This window comes from Vulpes vulpes, chromosome 6 (assembly GCF_048418805.1).
Source record: "Vulpes vulpes isolate BD-2025 chromosome 6, VulVul3, whole genome shotgun sequence".
Taxonomy (NCBI): domain Eukaryota; kingdom Metazoa; phylum Chordata; class Mammalia; order Carnivora; family Canidae; genus Vulpes; species Vulpes vulpes.
The window spans coordinates 106,603,794-106,621,151 of record NC_132785.1 but is presented as its reverse complement, the minus strand read 5'-3'; the positions used below and the strand labels follow the sequence as shown (position 1 = coordinate 106,621,151).

Sequence of the window (17,358 nt, the reverse complement as noted above, 5' to 3'; positions counted from 1 at the left end):
TTGGGTCACTCATTTATAAATGACATGATTAAAGCAGATGATCTGTAAGGCTTTTTTCAGCTCCAAGATGCTGCACAATTCCGGAAATAAGATTTATTTAGTGTTGAGAGGCTAAGGGGGATACTAAGGTATGAACATACATATATGTATACATACATATATATGTATGTATGTACATATATATGTATACGTGTGTGTGTGTGTGTGTGTGTGTGTGTGTGTGTATAGGTTTAAAGGATGGTCACCAGCTGTTCTCTTTTGACTGAAGTCAGGACATGAGGCAACACACTTTAATTGTCTTATATTAGACGTTTGGAAGTCTTTTTGACTTAAGAAAAAGTAATGTCATCAGAGCAGGCTCTGGAGTTGCACGCTCTGAACTCATTAAAGCAGACAGTGGACTATTTTCCTGACACTCAGCCTCAACATAACTTCATTGCCTAGGCCTTCCCTGACCCCCTGATCTAAAGCAAACCCCCACTGTATTCTCTCTTTACATTTCACCCTGTTGTTTTCCTCCATTGCCCCTACGACAGTTTGTCATTGCTTATTTATTTTGTATGCGGTGTTTAATGTCTGTCTCTTTAGATTGTAAATCGCCCAAAGGCCAGGATTGTCTTTATCTGACACACCTCCTGGGTGCCTAGTTGCAGCACAGTGGTTCTTTGTAAATGTTTGGTGAGTGAACAGGTGTATGGACGAGTTTCAGGGGTGGTTGATTTGGCAGTAGTACTTCTTGATGGAGGTGGATCTTCTGCTTGCCTTTTTTTGGTAAAAAAAAAAAAAAAAATAAATCCCAAAGACCTTGTTGTCTCTCAAGGGACTTTAAGATACTGTTTCTCCTTCCCACCTTCTTCTTCTGACTGGTCACTTGTAGGCGTGGATTCCTTCAGTTTTAATGAGATACCCCAGACCCCTTTCTTGTGGACTGGTCAGCCTGTGTCTGGTTCTGAGGAGACAGAAGGGGTACGTGAGTTTTATTTGAGTAGAATAAAGCCCAGTAGAGCAGGGCTGGATTGTGCTGGTCATTTCCATTTCCCTCTTCCCCCCTCCAGATCCATTCTTCATCGTAGGGCACTGCCCTGGGCCCCAGGAAGCTGACCTTGGTGTGCTGTGTCAGTGAGGCTTCCTTGCCCTCAGGTGTCTAGTTAAGGTTGGCCAATGGGATGGCAGAGCAGGAAGACGAGGATGGAAAGAGAGAGATTGGGCCATGCATCCCTTTACCGTGGTTGTCTCTCTCATGAGCTCACTGAGGATGCAAGCCACAGATCTCTCCAGGTTCTTACAAACGCCCTCCCTCTGTCCCTGCAGGAATAGCAGTAGTAATGGCTCCCACTGTGAACTGCCGGGTGTGCTCCACCTTCCCGTGTTGTTCCCTTATTCCTGGCCACACCTCTGTAGATAGTCCCTGCACTAAACTCTCAGTTCCCCCATACATACGAGCCATCCGTTCCCCTGTTTTCTGGGGCACCAATCCCTCATGTTCTTGTACTCATCTTACCTGGTAACAGGATAGGGGCCATGCATCTAATTGCCAGGGCGGGTATGAGGTACAGGATCAGAAGAGACATCGGAGGAATGTTTCATAGCAAATTAAAATAAGATCACCTGTACCGGAGGTTTCTGCTTTTATTTATTTATTTATATTTATTTACTATTTATTTATTTATTTATTTATTTATTTATTTATTTATTTAGAGATTTCTGCTTTTAATGTAACAAAAACAAAGACAATCTTCCTTTGGGTTAAGAATTTGGGGGACATCTTGGGAAAGGAGTGCAGCTTCGTTCTCTGGTCTCTCTCATGGGCAGGGCTGACTCTGGCTGACACTGCTCAGCTGGCCTCATGACTTCAAGCCCTTGGTACGTGACATCTTCAGAAAAAGTGTCCTGGTGTGCAGGCACTGCAGCCATCCGTCTGGGATCTGTTAGGTGTCTGTGCTCCCTCTTCTTTTCCCTTGGCTTTAGTGGTCTTTGTATCCCTTGATGAGAACAGCCTCTCTGGGGGTTGAAATAGCTTCTCATGGAGCAACCCAGAGCTGGGCAGCCAGCATGGCTGAGGGGAGGTCACAGAGTTGCCAGGCAAGACTTGGGGTAGAGGGAGAGAATACTAAGATTCAAGGCTGACATTGGTGTATCGCTATAGGGATTTCAAAGCACTTTACTGTGAAGGGATATACTTATGCCCCACAAGGTGGCCCTATGGGTACTGGGCATTGTTCTCCTCACTTTGTAGATGTAGAAAAGGGCCCTGGCATCCTCGAGTGCCTTGCTCACCATCACTGTCTATCTGGTGCTCTGCTGCTCTGCCTCTGCTGTCTGCGAGGATATGGGCAGGGCTGGAATCTTCGCTGAGACTGTGAACAGGAGATGGAAAAGCCAGACCCAACTCCGGTGTGGCTGTTCCACCCAGAGGAGAGAGCGCAGGCCGCCTCTAGCCCTACCCGGGGCTCGGGTTCCTGCATGCGCTCAAGTGCCACCTCCTGTCACTCTTATTCCTCCTGTCCCTCTTATCCCTCCTGTCCCCGCTGCTTCTAATGGCCTGACCCTACTTCTCTGTCTTTACTTGTCAGAAGTGGAGCTGCCCCTGAAGAAGGATGGCTTTACCTCAGAAAGCACCACCCTGGAAGCCTTGCTCCGTGGTGAGGGTGTTGAGAAGAAGGTGGATGCCAGAGAGGAGGAAAGCATGCAGGAAATACAGGTACTTCTGGGCCCACTGTGGGGAATGCTTCCAGAACGTCAGCCCCATGCTGCCAAGAGTCCAGCACTGGCTTGACTCCCCCTCTCAGACCACCCACCCTGGCATTGTTGTTGGGAGACTCGTGAATTCTTTTCTCCTGTAACCTGTCCTCCAGAAGAAGTCAGTGCACCTCTCTCTTGGTGTCCCCATTCAAAATATATTTTTTGAGCCTGCTGTGGGCCAGGTGCCATGCTAGGTCCTGGGGATACGATGGTGACCAACACAGATGGAGAGCCTGTAGATCCAGCAGTTCATAATTCAGGCTTGAAACCTTGGGGTTGTCTATACCAGCCTGTCCCAAGTGAGCCCCTGACTTGGCCTGCTCCCCTCTTCCTCACACCCCATTTTTAGCTCTAGTTCACAGTATCGCCCTCTCCTGTGAGGCCAGTGGAGGAGTCAGCCTCCAGGCAGGGCTGGGGGCTCCTGTCCCTGCTGGTTTCCCACCCTCTGCTCCCAGCACTGCAGAGGCTCTCACTGCTCAAGATTACAATGGTACTCTCTCACTGGTTCTGGTTTGTCTTAAATCTCTGTTGTCAAATGCAATAGTTGGCCTGGAGTATTGTAGTAATTTTAATTAATATAAATATTAAACAATAGTATTAATAATTAAATATAATTCAATTATTAAAATCAAATTACATTGATATTAAATGTATTTTTATTATACTATTTCATGTGATACATATTATATATTACATATTTATTAATTGTATATCCAATTTAATGTTTAGTACTGTACTTGCATATTAATTTATTGACACTATAATTAAAGCAATAACCATTACATCTTTGGTTTGCATCATGAGTACCACTGGTCAGCGCATTCCACTAAGTCAGGAACCATGCTGTCTCGTTCACCATTGTCCCCTTGGGGCCTTGCACGTGCCCAGCAGAGTCGAGTCTCAATAAAGATGTGGAATGTAGCCATGAATTGGCCTCCTTGTCTGCCATTCCTGTGTTCAGATGAGTGGTCAGGTTTTTTCCATGTCACAACATGGCTTACATTGGTTGCCTCCGCTCCTCAGAGCTATAGCCCTAGTGAAGATCCTCAATAGCTGTAACCTTGATGTGCCTAATGCACCTTGGAGTCATCTGCCACTCCTGTATTTCCATCACACCCAACATCCAGTTCATCAGGAATCCTGCCCACAACCCAAATCTGGAGCACAGGCTCCTCTTATCATTTCCCCCTGCTACTGCCCTGGTTCCGGCCACTGTCATCATCTGTCTGAACTACTACAACTGCTTTCTAAGTGGTGCCCCTACTGATGGCTGAGGGGCAACCCTTTAAACCTAAGTTGGATCCTGTTATTCCTGTGCCCCCAAACCTGGCACAGGTTCCTGTTCTCCCAAAAGAAAAGTCAAGGCCCTCTTACCTTTCTGACTTGTTTGCTTCGCCTTCCCCTTGCTCATTCTGCTGCAGGCACACTGACCTCATTTTGTTCCTTCTAGAACACGCCAGGCACTCTGTTGCCTCGGGGTTTTGCTTGGCCTGTTTCCTCCGCCTGCAGAGTCCTCTCCCCAGATATCAGCTGGGCCCTCGCCCTCTCCTTCTATAGTTTGTGCTCCTTCTTCAATTTGTGTCTCTTCTTCTCTGTGAAGTTCACCTTGATGTTGTGTGCACTACCACATTTTGTGCCCTCCCCGCCCTCCAGATCTCCTGATTCCTTTACTCTGCTTTCCTTTGCTTTTTCTTTTTTCCCCATAACTTTGATCACTCTCTAACATACTTTGTAATTTGCTGATCTATATTATCGTTTCTTTTCTGTTTCCTTCCAATGGAGTGTAAACTCAAGGGTGTGATCTTTGTCTTGTTCACTAATACATCTGAAGCATGTGAACAGCGCCTAGTTCATAGTGGTGCACAATAAGTATCTGTGAAGGGATGTATGAGTGAAGATTCCTGAGAGTCACCCCATCCCCAGTCCTTCCTTTCTCCAACATGTCCTACTTTGCTAGCTGATCTTTTACCCTGAGGAAAAGCCCAGCTTATGCCATCCCTTGTTTAAAAAAACTTAGGTATGAAAAACTATGGTATGAAATACCCATATCCTACCAGGTCCATCCAAGGTGATGAGTGTAATCTTCTTGGGCTTCCTTATCTGCTCTGAATCTAGTTTTCAGGCTTATTTCCTCCTATTCCTCCCCCTGTTCTTCAGCCTTCTTTCCTCTGAGCCTGTGGTCACACTGTGTTCTTTACCTGGTGAATCTTCTCTCCTGCTCTGTGTGCATAGATTTCTACCCATCGGTCAGGCTCAGCCCCGATACCACCTTCCCCAGGAAGCCTTTCTTGATTGGCCTCCAGCCAGAGGGATTCTTCTTGTCACTGGCATTTAGGGTGACTCATACTTTCTTCTTTGTTTTCTTTCCCTTTCCCCCAACATTTGGACTTTCTAGGTCTTTGAAAGTTAAGGTGTGTCACATCTGTATTGTGTAGTTAGTGTAATTTCATCAGTGAATGGGACAGAACCATTGTTTAGAAACCCTGATGCTCTAGTGACAGGTAGTCTTTTACCCTCTCAAGCTGGTGGTGGGTTCAGGTTCCTCTCAGGCAGTGTTGGGCCAATCAGTATACAGGCCATCACTATGGAATCATTACCATAACCAGCATCCCTGATGTAAATGGAACGTCTACTGTGCACAGAGCATGGAGCTACCATTTACTGTGTTAGAAGCTGAAACCAGGACCACAAGCCAAATGAGTTTACAAGTTCTTACCGGCTTTGGTTATTAAAATAAAGTACATGTGTAGTAAATGGGTTATATTTGTTCATTTTTAAAAAAGATTTATTTATTTATTTATTTATTCATTCATTCATTCATTCATTCATTCATTCATTCATGAGAGACACAGAGAGAGAGAGGCAGAGACACAGGCAGAGGGTGAAGCAGGCTCCATGCAGGGAGCCCAGCGTGGGGCTCCATCCTGGGTCTCCAGGATCACGCCCTGGGCTGAAGGCAGCACTAAACCACAGAGCCTCCTAGGCCACCCTGTTCATTTTTTCATTCATCCATTTAACCAAATTTTATTGAGTGTCTCTTCTGAGCAGGCACTGTGCTAGGTTCTGGGGAGACAGAGAAACCAAGAGACAGCAGTCCCATCTGTTCACATTTATATTCTAGTATGACATACAGACAGAAAACAAGTACACAAAGGAAATAATTGCATTTCAGGATAAATGACCATGGAAAGAACAGAGGATGAAGATTCAGTATAAGAGGAGGGATAGATTATAGGTAGTGTCCTAAGGGAGATAAGGGATTTAACCTCAGTCCTAAGGGTGGAAAGGAAGCTAAGGAAGTGATGATGTGGGGAGGAGCTTTCTGGGCAGAGGAACAGTGTGCTTGAAGGCCTTGCGATAGGTTTGAGTTTGTAGTTTTGAACAAACAGACAGAAGATGCAGAACTTCTACAACTCAATAACAAAAACCCAAACAATTCAATTACAAAATGGGCAGAAGACCTGAACAGACATTTTTCCAAACAAGACACGCGCAGATGGCTGGCAGGCACATGAAAAGATGCTCAACATCCCTCGTCATCAAGGAGATGCAAATCAAACCACAATGAGATCACCCCACACCTGTCAGGATGGCTATTGTCAAAGACAAAAAGTAACAAGTAGTGGTGAGCATGTGGAGAAAAGGCGTCCCTCGTGCACTGATGGTGGGAATGGGAATTGGTGCAGCCACTGTGAAAAATGTATGGAGGCTTCTCAAAAAATTAAAAATAAAACTGTCTTATGACCTAGCAATTCAACTTCCGGGTATGTCTCTGAGGAAAATGGAAACACTAGTTCAGAAAGATATATACGCCCTTATGTTCACTGCAGCATTATTTACAATAGCTAAGACATGGAAACAATCTAAATGTCCACTGATGGATGGATGGATAAAGAAGATGTGGTACATAGACACAGTGGAATACGACTCAGCCATAAAAATGAACGAAGCCTTGCCATTTGCGAGAACATGGATGGCCCTTGAGGACATTATGCTAAATGAAATAAATCGGAGAAAGACAAACACCACATGATTTCACTTATATATGGAATCTAAAAAACAAAACCAAACCCAGACTTCTAGATCCAGAGAACAGATTGGTGGTTGCCAGAGAAGAGGAGGATTGGAAGGGTGTGAAGTGGGTGAAGGGGATTAAAGAGTCCGAACTTCCGGTTATAAAATAAGTCATGGGGATGTAATATACAGCATGCTGAATGTAGTCATAACATTAATTTTGTAGGGTAGCAGATGGTAACTAGACTCACTGTGGTGACCATTTCACAGTGCCTACAAATGTCAAATCACTGTGTTGTTCACCTGAAACTGATGTAATATTGCATGTCAATTATACCTCAATAATTAAAAGGAGAAAGAAAAAAGGGAAAAAAAGGAAGGCAGAAGGCCTGTGTGGCTAGAGCACAGCCAGGCAGAGAAGGGCCTAGGCTGGAGCAGGAGCGTTGGGCCAGGTCTGACCACTCTGGCCTCTCAGGACCTGGAGGAGGCACTTGATTTCATGGATATGAAGAAGGAAGGTATTTTAACCAGGGCAGCAAATTTGTGTTTCCTCAAGATCCCTCTGGCTGCTGCCTGGAAAGGACACTGGACGCACGGCCAACGGGAGAAGGAGGAAAATCAGTTAGGAGATTTTTGCAGCACTCCAGGCCAGAGATAATGGAGTCTTTTAAAGGCATTCCTTCTTCTTTTTTAAACACAACCACAAACAATTGTTATCATCACCGTAAAAACTGTTTAGAGTAACAGGGAGAAAAGTTATTTTCAAATGTGTTTATTTTCCAGATAATGTCCTTGGACAGGGAATGTAAGTAGGTTAGTGGGGGGTCAGCTGCATCTCAGTTGGACTCCTGCTTTTGACTCCTCTGCACAGGACGCCCCCTCTGCTTCCTGAGTCCTGAATGTGAGCTTTATTAGGAACTTCTGGCTCCTCCCTAGTTATATGGAGAGGCTTCTGGGTGTCAGGGCCACATCATCGCAGGAAATGCAAACACACTGGGGAGGCTGCTGTCACGTCTGAGGCCTGGGGCACAGACCAGGGGTTCTCAAGACACAGGGAGACCAGTGGGAAGAGGGAGGGGGAAGTCAGTTTACATCCGGAAGCTGAGGCCATGAAGCAGGCACTTGCTGGAGACTAGCTCAGTCACCTTCACCAGTTTTTCACTTCCAACCTGGAGTCCATTTTGCAGATTATAAATACCTTCATGATGAAAAATGAGAGTGGAGTCAGATTGTACAACATGCCAGAGGCAATGACCTTTTAATTTGAGGTCCTTGGAACTCACCATGATTAAATGACTTCAAGACCCAAAGTTGGCGAGACACTGTTTAAACAGCAACAACAGTCATAACAACAACACCTCATATTTATACCGTATCTTTTCCCCAAACTCTGCAGAGCATTTGACTTGTCATTGTCTTGCCTGACTTTCACTTGTGTTCCCAACTATGGTTCAGGAAGCCAAGATGCAGAGAGCCTAAAAGGCTTGCACGGGGTCTGGGCCAATGTTTCCTAGCTATGGGCAGGGGGCATGTCTAGCAGACAGTACTACTTCTCTGTTAGATGGCTGTAGTTGGCCCAGAGACCCCGGTGTGCAGTCAGCTGATGGCTTCCCAACTAAGCCTAGTAGAGAAGCCAGAGGAGAATTCATGAGACTTGTTTTGAGTTCTTTGTGAGGATCTGTAATGGGCAGTGTCCTGACCCCTGTGATTGGGAGAGAACTCTGACAAGGCAGTGGGAGAAGGTCTCTGGAAACTCACTCCTGGACTTCCTGCTTGGAGAACAGGCCAGAGGCATTGTCTGGAAGGCCACTTGAAGAGCAATGATGATACCACATGTCAGTACAGCCTGTGCCATTTCTAAGCCTTTTCATAGGTTGCATGATTGTCACGCCATCACAAGAGTGGGTGGGTGCTGAAGCTACTATTTTGTGTAATATGGTATCCCCCCACCTTTCTAGCCTCATCTTATGCCAATCTCTCCCTGAGTCACTGAGCTCTAGTCGCCCTGGCCTCTTTCTGCAACATGGGCAAGCCGTGTTCCTTTCCCTGCCTCAGGGAGCTTGCTCATGCTCTTCCCTCTGCCTAGAACACTTTTCCTCTCTCCTTGCCTTTCGTCCCCATTCCCAAGGCTAGTCTTTGCTTATCCTTCACATCTCAGCTCGCTTAGGTCACTTCCTCAGCTAAGCCTTTCCTGACCCTCAGATTAGGTAAAATTCCCTCTAATAGCTCTAGTAGAGCTATTTCTTGTCACTTTCTTGTCACTGTGTTTATGGCAGTTGTAACTATATGGTTGTGGATGTTGTTTAGATCTATCCTCCCTTCACTGTATTGTAGAGTCCTTCTGGGCAAGAACTGTAGTCATTTTGTGGCTTGTCTAGCACAGTGCCTGCCATTTGTCAGCACTTGACAAATGCTTGTTGATTGAATGAATAAGTAAATTCCTATTTTATAATTGGGGAAACTAAGGCATGAAGAGACAATGACTCACCTGAGGTTGCACAGTGAGTCAAGAAGCTCCTAGGGCTGTTGACACAGAGGCCAGTGAACTCCATGCCCCTTCTCCTTATCTCACTTTCACTCTGGGGAGCTGGGTCCTCAGCCACAATCATTCATTTCTCCCTAAGCCTAGAGGTACATGCCTTACCTGCCCTCCCCTTCCTGCAAAGGGAGTGAAGTGTTCAGGTCCCTACAGGAAGGGTCTACATAATATACCTTCAGTCTTTGGACATAAGGCTGAGAAAGGACCAGAAAACTCTGAACTGATGAACCTGACTTGGCTTTGGCCATGGATTCACTGTATGACCTTGGACAATCAAAACTGTTTTTACCCTCAGTTTATTCACCTGTAAAATGGAAATTGGACTCTCTGCTATGTGAATCACAGTTCTTTTGGAGAGATATAATTAAATTCATGATCTTTAAGCTTCATTACAAGTAATGTGCTATAAAGAAAATCCATTAAAAAAAACAAAACAAAACAATGAATGATTAAGAACAGCACATTAATGTCAGATTCTGGTCAGATGAACAGGAAGTTACTTGTTTCATCAAACAGGGCAGGGTTCCAGAATGGCAGAGAAAGGAGGAACATATTTTCATATTTAGGAACAAAAGGAAATTACATGAGAAAAGTAAGTTTTGAAAAACGTCTTGAGTTCACATAGAAAAGCACCCCAACCAGAGTGTTCTCTCTTTTAGAAAATGTTTCTTGGGTAAAAAGAGTTGAAAAAAGTCAGTGTTCTGGGAGGATTGGGCTGGAAGGGGCCCAGGGGGTTGAGAGAGATGTTTCCGCCAAGAGCTCGGACTCTGGGCAGCCTTTCGGAGGCCTGCTTCCCCAGCAATGGCAGCTCCTTCACTTTGTCAAAGCACAAGAACAAAATAGACCTCCTGCTCCTTCCTTAAATTACCCTCCAGTGGCTTTCTCTTTTGCATTTTATTTCTCAACCTGTTTATTTTCTTGTCATTTCAGAGGGTTTTGGAAAATGATGAAAATGTAGAAGAAGGAAATGAAGAAGAAGATTTAGAAGAGGATATCCCCAAGCGCAAGAATAGGACCAGAGGACGGGTAAGTTGGGGATGCCAGGAAGGAGGGAAGCATTGAGGGAGGCAGGGAGGCCAAGGCCAGGAGAACTGGTCCACAGACCCCAAGTCCCCCCAGAAGCAGACAGAGAGACAGAGCTCTCATATCTGCCATCTCCCTTGAAGAACACTCAGAGAGGAAACTCCAGAAGGGCTCTGATCCTAGGTGGGAGCCTGGAAGAGTTTAGAGCTAGCAAGAGGGAAAAGAGAGAGAAGGTGCCCTGAGGGGACAGTGAGGGTTCTGGAAGGGTTGGGGTGGGGTCTAGGGAAGGTGGAGGAGGAGGAGAGTGTGACTATTGTACCCATTACTTGGCTTTTTTTTTTTTTAAAGATTTTATTTATTTATTCATGGGAGACACAGAGAGAGGCAGAGACATAGGGAGAGGGATAAGCAGGCTCCTCACAGGGAGCCTGATGTGAGACTTCATCCCCCAACCGGGATCACACCCTGAGCCAAAGGCAGATGCTCAACCGCTGAGCCACCCAGGTGTCTCCTGTTACTTGGTCTTAAAAGAAGGCTGAATTTTCCCGTCCCTGGGGCTGTTCCAGAATGACAGGGTCAAGACACCTGCTTTGGGGTATGCTTCACTAGGCGGAGAGTAGGATCACTCTGGAAAACTGCAGGGGCCACAGCTAATGGTTTCCAAGTGGGTGAGGCAGGGGCTTTTGGTGCAGCTGGGGATGTGGCAAGAGGAGGCCAGAAGGTATAAAGTTGTGGGAGTGGTCCTTGAGGGCCGAGACCCAAGTCTGAGTGGTGTTCTTAGGCATGCAGGTTGCTCCTCCAGAATCCTAATGTCCAAGCCCAAGGGGCTCTTGGTGGCCACCCTCAGGTGGCTGCAAGGGCATCTGATAATAATAAGGTGGAGAGGGACCTTCCGGGGGTAAGTCTGCTTTCTATCTAGAGAATTAGTATTAGGCCTTCTGGCTCCTTCAGGCTCTAGGGGAGCCTTACCCCTCTTATCCATGGGTACCCTGTGGTTTTGGGTCCAAGGGTAATTACAGCAAGCCTCTCTATTTCCTGTGACTCTCTTTCTTTCTTTCTTTCTTTCTTTCTTTCTTTCTTTCTTTCTTTTCTTTTCTTTTCTTTTCTTTTCTTTTCTTTTCTCTTCTTTCTTCTTTCTTTCTCTTTGAAATATTTTATTTATTCATTCATGAGAGACACAGAGAGAGAGGCAAAGACATAGGCAGAGTGAGAAGCAGGCTTCCTGTGGGGAGCCCAATGTGGGACTTGATTCTAGGACCCCTGGATCATGCCCTGAGCCAAAGGCAGATGCTCAACCACTGGGCCACCCAGGTGTCTTGTTTCCATGCTTCCTGTGCTCTAGTATTCATCAGTCACCAGGAGAACCTATCGAAATGCAGATTCCCAGGACCCACTCCTAGAAGTTCTGATTTAGGAAGTCTTGGGTAGGGCCCAGAAAGCTGTATTATAAGCAAATTCCTAGGTGGCTGATGTAAGTGGTCCACTGCTGCCCACACTGAGCTCGGATGCCCTGACTTGTTACAGGGGCTGGAATTTCTAAGGCTGGGCAGGGCAGCTCTCTGATGCTGCGCACCTTCTGGAGTGGCCAGCTAGCTTCAGCAATGATCTTGTCTTATTTGTTCTTTACTCTCGTGTTGTGTTGGTTTGTATATTTAATTTTTGGGATAATATCTGAAAGGAAATCCTAGACGTTTTATCATTTAACCTATACATACCTCAATGTCTATGTCTAACAAATAGCATTTTTCATACCCAATAAAAACAACAACTATTCTAATATCTACTATCCAGTCCCTGATGGTTTCCCTGGATTTTCTCAAAAATGCCTTTCTACAGTTGGTTTGTTTGAAACTTAAGCCTCTTCTATTCTATGACATACCTCTTTCCTGCTCTACCCTACCACAGACACACACACACGCACACACAAACACACACACTTTTTTTTTCTCCATGCTATTTATTTGTTGACAAACTTAGGTGGTTTATCTCATAGAATTACCTACATTCTAGATTTGGTGGATGGGTTTATGTTCTGGAAACTGGTGGTTTGATTAGAGACTTGATTAGATTTGTGCTATGTGTGTATGTGTGTAAATATTGTTTTGGTGGGGCAAAAACCTTTCCTGTGCTTCTTTTACTGCATCACATCAGGAGGTACACGTTGTCCAGCTGTTCCACTTTCGGGGGGAAATGGATCAGTAGGTTCAGGTATTGTCAGCTTGATTTCTCCTTAGAAGGTTCTTCATCAAGTTTTTATCTGGCTGTTTCAGCAGACATTGAAAAGCTTGCCCAAATCCATGACTTCATTGCAGGCTGCAAAATAATGAATATCTAATTCCATCATTGGAGGAGGTTTTAGAATTTCTGGGTGTTTTGTGAGCTCCAAGAGCTGCATGCATCCAGGCCTACTTCCACCCCGTCCCTCAGTCCAAGCCCAAGCCAAGGTTACAGGGGTAGATTGCAGAGAATGGTCCTCTTCACATCTTCTCCACTCCCAACCTAAATCTAGATGACTGAACTCAGAAGTGCATGGATATGAGCTGTGTGCCTCCTCTGTGAGAACACCATGGTGGCAGCAGCAGCCACTGCATACTCACTGCGTACTTACGGGACACCAGGCCACATGATGGGGCTCTTTACAATGAGAGCTATACATAGAGGGTGACGACTGCGTACTTTGTATTGCACTCTCGATTTCTGTACTGTTCCTTACAGCAGCCACTAGCCACATGTGGTGACTGAGCACTTAAAATGTTGCCAGTTCAAATTAAAATGTGCTGCAAATGTAAAATACACACCATTCAAAGACTTAGTATGAAAAGAATGCAAAGCATATCATTACTATTTTTTATATTGATTGCATATTGAAGTGATAATAGTTTGAATACGTTGGGTTAAATAAAATATACTATTAACATTAATTGTACTTGTTTCTCTTTTTACTCTTTTTGAAAAATGTGGTTACTAGAAAATTTAAAATGATGTGTGTGGCTCACATTATGTTTCTATTGGCCCTCACTTCTTGTTGCATTCCCATAGATTGGTATTATCACTCCCAGAGAGATTATGTAACTTGCTCAAGGTCATCTAAACTAGAAGAGAAGGAGTCAGGATTTGAATAAAGGTGTGTAATTTTGTCACCGAGTCATGCCTGGCCCAGTGCCCATCATGTGGCTAAAGACTAGCTTGTTGAATGAATGACTGAGTGATGGGAAGGAAAGAAAAGCTATATTTCAACTTTGTCAGAGTTGAGAGAAGGCCTAAGCACAGTGATGGAGCTGGATGGGGCCTAGACTAGCTCAGGGGCCTATATGGTGCTGGCCAAGTGGCAGCTGAATGGCTCTATGTTGTGTAGTGGCACCTTGGACATGTGATCCATGGTGGGAGCCATGGGATGACCTAGAAGGGTATGAGTGAGCCCTGCCTGTGCTGGAATACAAGTGTGAAGCTGTTTCACCCACAGCCTCAATGTAGCTACCCTTGTAAGAGGCATCTTCAAGTTGCTGCTGGTTCCTAGAGAGCATTTCTGTTGTCAAGACTGGCAGGTGGCACCCTCAGTGGGTGGCCCCTGGAATGCAGCATCAGGATTACCTGGGAGCTTGTCAGGCACCCAGGACCCTGGACTCCACCCTGGATGGACTGAATTAGAGCTTGCACTTTGACAAGACCCCCCCACCCCACCCCTGGTGCCTTGTGTACTCATTGAGGAAGCCAGGGGCAAAGTAGTGATTACAAGGGCAGCCTCTGCCTTGTGTGAACCGTGAGTTCGAATCCCAGCTCCACCATTTACTAGACTTCGGGTGCATTATGTAACCTCATTATCTTGATCAAATTATAGAAATACTCTGGGCCTCAGTTTCTCATAACGAAAATTATGAGAGTAATAATACCAGCTTTAATAAAAGCTAGACATTGTTAAGAGGGTGCAAAGGGAAAAACTCTTTAGGCTAGCCCCAACCCTAATGGGGATACCCTGAGTGGGGAGGGAAATTCAGATCCAACAATTAATAATCATGTCTGTGCTAACTTTAGCCCAAGAAATCCAAGCTCTTTAAAATTCATGAAATTCCTGGAAGTCAGCCATGTGAGTATTATCAATCAGTCAATCAATCAATCAGTAACTATTTATTGATGCACTATGGTGCTGTCCAGTGCTTCTCAAACTAATGTGCTTATGAAGCGCATGGTGATCTTGTTAAAGTGCAAATTCTGATGCAGAGGGTCTGGGGGTTGGGTGGTACTGAGATTTTGTCTGGTTAACAAGCTCCCAGGTGATACCAGCACTGCTGGTCTGAGGACCACATTTTAAATAGGAAGGACGCGGAGCTATGGCCCTCAGGAGTTGGGTTTTTTTTTTTTTTTGGTCTTCTCTACTTAAAAATTACTGAGAGCCCCCCAAAGCTATTGTTCTGGTGGGTTATAACTAGTGATAATCACCATTTTAGAAATTAAAACAGAAAAAAATGTTAATCTTCAGAATATACCAGCACACAGAGTGATGATATCATCATGTCAGGTAGCCTCTGGAAAACTGTGCATTTGTGAGGGAATGAGAGTGTAAAGTCTCAACTAATGTTCTAGTACTATTTAGTACTGTTATGAAAATAGTTTTGATAGCAGACCCCCTGAAAGGGTCTCAAGAATTCCCCAGCAATCCTTGGGCCATTATTTGAGAACAACTCCTAGGGAGGAACTAGCTCTATGAGCTTGTCTTAGTCAAGCATCTTTTAATTGCCAGAAACTCAACAGCTTCAGCAAAAATGGAGAGTATTTGACAAGCTGCTGGGTCATTGCCCCAGATATGTAGTCTTGGAAGATTTAACCCGCAGGAAAGGCAAGAAAATGGTAAGGGATTTAGGACTGGCAAAGAATAAGGAACCCGGGCAGCTCATGGCCTCTATTTCCTTCCATATTTTCCTATCAAAAGACTGTTTCCTTCTTCTCTGTACCCATGGCTCCATAGCTCCTGAATTGATGGTTTCCCAGTTCAAGTGCCTGTACTCCCTGGAGTCATTGCCCCAACACCAGGTGCTTCAGAGGTAGAATCTGATTGGCCCAGCTTAGGTCATGTGACCACTACTGAGCCAGTCAATCAGCTGTGGTCAGGGGGGCCGGGCTATGTGGTACAATTAGGGCTGTCTTGGCTTCTGGGTGTCTGAATAGGAGGTGGGGTGGGGAGGAGGGGAGGAAGGGAGGGGAGTGGGATAGGGTGGGGAGGAGGGGAGGGGAGTGGAATAGGGTGGGGAGGAAGGGAGGAGGGGAGGGGAGGAGGGGAGGGGAGTGGGATAGGGTGGGGAGGAGGGGAGGAGGGCAGGGGAGGAGGGGAAGGGAGTGGAGGAGGGGAGAGGAGTGGGATAGGGTGGGTTGGGGAGGGGAGTGGGGTGGGGTAGGTTGGGGAGGATGGGAGGGGAGTGGGGTGAGGAGGGGAGTGGGGTGGGGAGGAGGGGAGTGGGGTGGACGATTCTCAGAGAGGGAGGATGGTTTCTTTTGCACAGTCAGCATCAAACTTTTACAGAACAGAGCCTGGAAACCTAGGTCCTGCCCCTTCTACTGACTCTGTGACTATGGACAAGTCACAAACCTTCGTAGAGCTCATCTCATCCAGTGCCAAAGGGGAATAGTATTACTTTTCTGTAACTCACGATGTATGGTAGGAATGCACTGAGCTAATACATGTGAAAGAGCTTTGGATGCTAAGTGCCCAACATAGGTCTAAGCGTTGGGCGTTCATAGTAAAGTATGAAATGCCATCTTTGCTCTTAAGAACCTTGGGATTAAATTGAGGAGAAAATACGAACGGCCATGATACAATTAGAAAACAGCAGGCTTCTGTCTGTGCACTAACCAAATGCAATAAAAGTTCAGAGGAGAGAGTGGAGATCAGCTTGGGCAAGAAGGGGAAGTAATTTATTGAGCACTTCCTGTGGATGTGGCGCTGTCCCCTGTGGTTTCGCACACTCTCAGCACCAACCCTCCCAGCAACTCTGCAGTAAGAGGTGTTGCTGTGCCCATTTTACAGTTGAGAAAATTAAAACTTAGAGAAGTAACTTGTCTAAAGACACAGGGCTGGTGTTTAAACCTACGCCTGTCTGCCTTTAAAGCTGATGCTCTTTTTTATTCCTCAATCTGACAAGAGGAAAATTCTTGGAGGAGTGGGATATTAGTGGGGCTAAAGCATGGACCTGTGTGGGTGACAGAGGAGAGGCTGATCCATAACAGGGATCAGTAAAAGATGAATACATGGACATAGCATTAGCGCGAGGCGAACCTGACGACATCGGCACTGGGTTGTTGTTGGTTGTGTCTGTGGTTTTAGATGGCGATGAATGAACGAGTGAATGACCATGGGCTCTGTCCTTCACTCGTTTTGTCTAATTGGTCTGGGAGTCATGCAGGGCGGGTTGGGAAGGGCAGTGCAGAGGTGGAACCCCAGCCGGTGGGTTCTTGTTGCAGCTCGGGGTCAGGTGATGAGCTCCTGGACTAGAATGTGGAACAGAAGGGAAATGCAAAGCCTAAGATGGCCTTTGAAGGAAGCAACAATAGCACTTGATATAAAGAATAAAGGAGAAGAACCACAGATGACTGACTCACTGAGCGACTGACCAGTTGACTCAGCCAGTGTTTAGTAAGTGTGTCTTAAGTGGCAGGCCCTGTACCAGGTTCTGAATATAGTGTGGCCCAAGTAGAAGTTTTCCACCCTCTTGATGGGGAGGCAGACCATCAACAAGTATACCAACACGTGTATACCTCGACGTCAGAGGACGCTACGTGCTGGGACCAAACATAAAGCAGGGCAGGGGAAAGAGAAAAATGGAGAGGGTATGAGTGGATGTAGTTTGGTCAGGGAGGGCTTCTCTGAGGAGGTGACATCTGGGCAAGACTAGAGGGATTCCGAGTTTCCAAGTTTGAGCGATTCCAGGAGACTACAGAAGTGCTCCGGCTGCCGGAAGAGTCCCTGGCATGTGCCCATTTTGCAGTTGAGGAAACCAAGTTGCAGGGAGTGTGGAAGTGACCGTGTTGCTCAGCCTTGAGTGAAATCC

At 45.8% G+C, this 17,358-nt stretch overlaps 1 protein-coding gene across 4 annotated transcripts in view; it reads left to right on the top strand.

Annotated features, from left to right (window-relative positions):
- DPF3 (double PHD fingers 3) overlaps positions 1 to 17,358 on the top strand; it is a 258,874-nt gene that overhangs the window by 136,684 nt on the left and 104,832 nt on the right. For all 4 annotated transcript variants that reach the window (XR_012002230.1, XR_012002229.1, XM_026008532.2 and 1 more), the window contains exons 4-5: positions 2,574 to 2,701; positions 10,226 to 10,321. Coding sequence is in view for 2 of the 4 variants with exons in the window: in XM_026008532.2 (XP_025864317.1) it covers positions 2,574 to 2,701; positions 10,226 to 10,321 (224 nt within the window). In the remaining 2 variants the exon portion in view is untranslated. The remainder of the gene's footprint in view (positions 1 to 2,573; positions 2,702 to 10,225; positions 10,322 to 17,358) is intronic.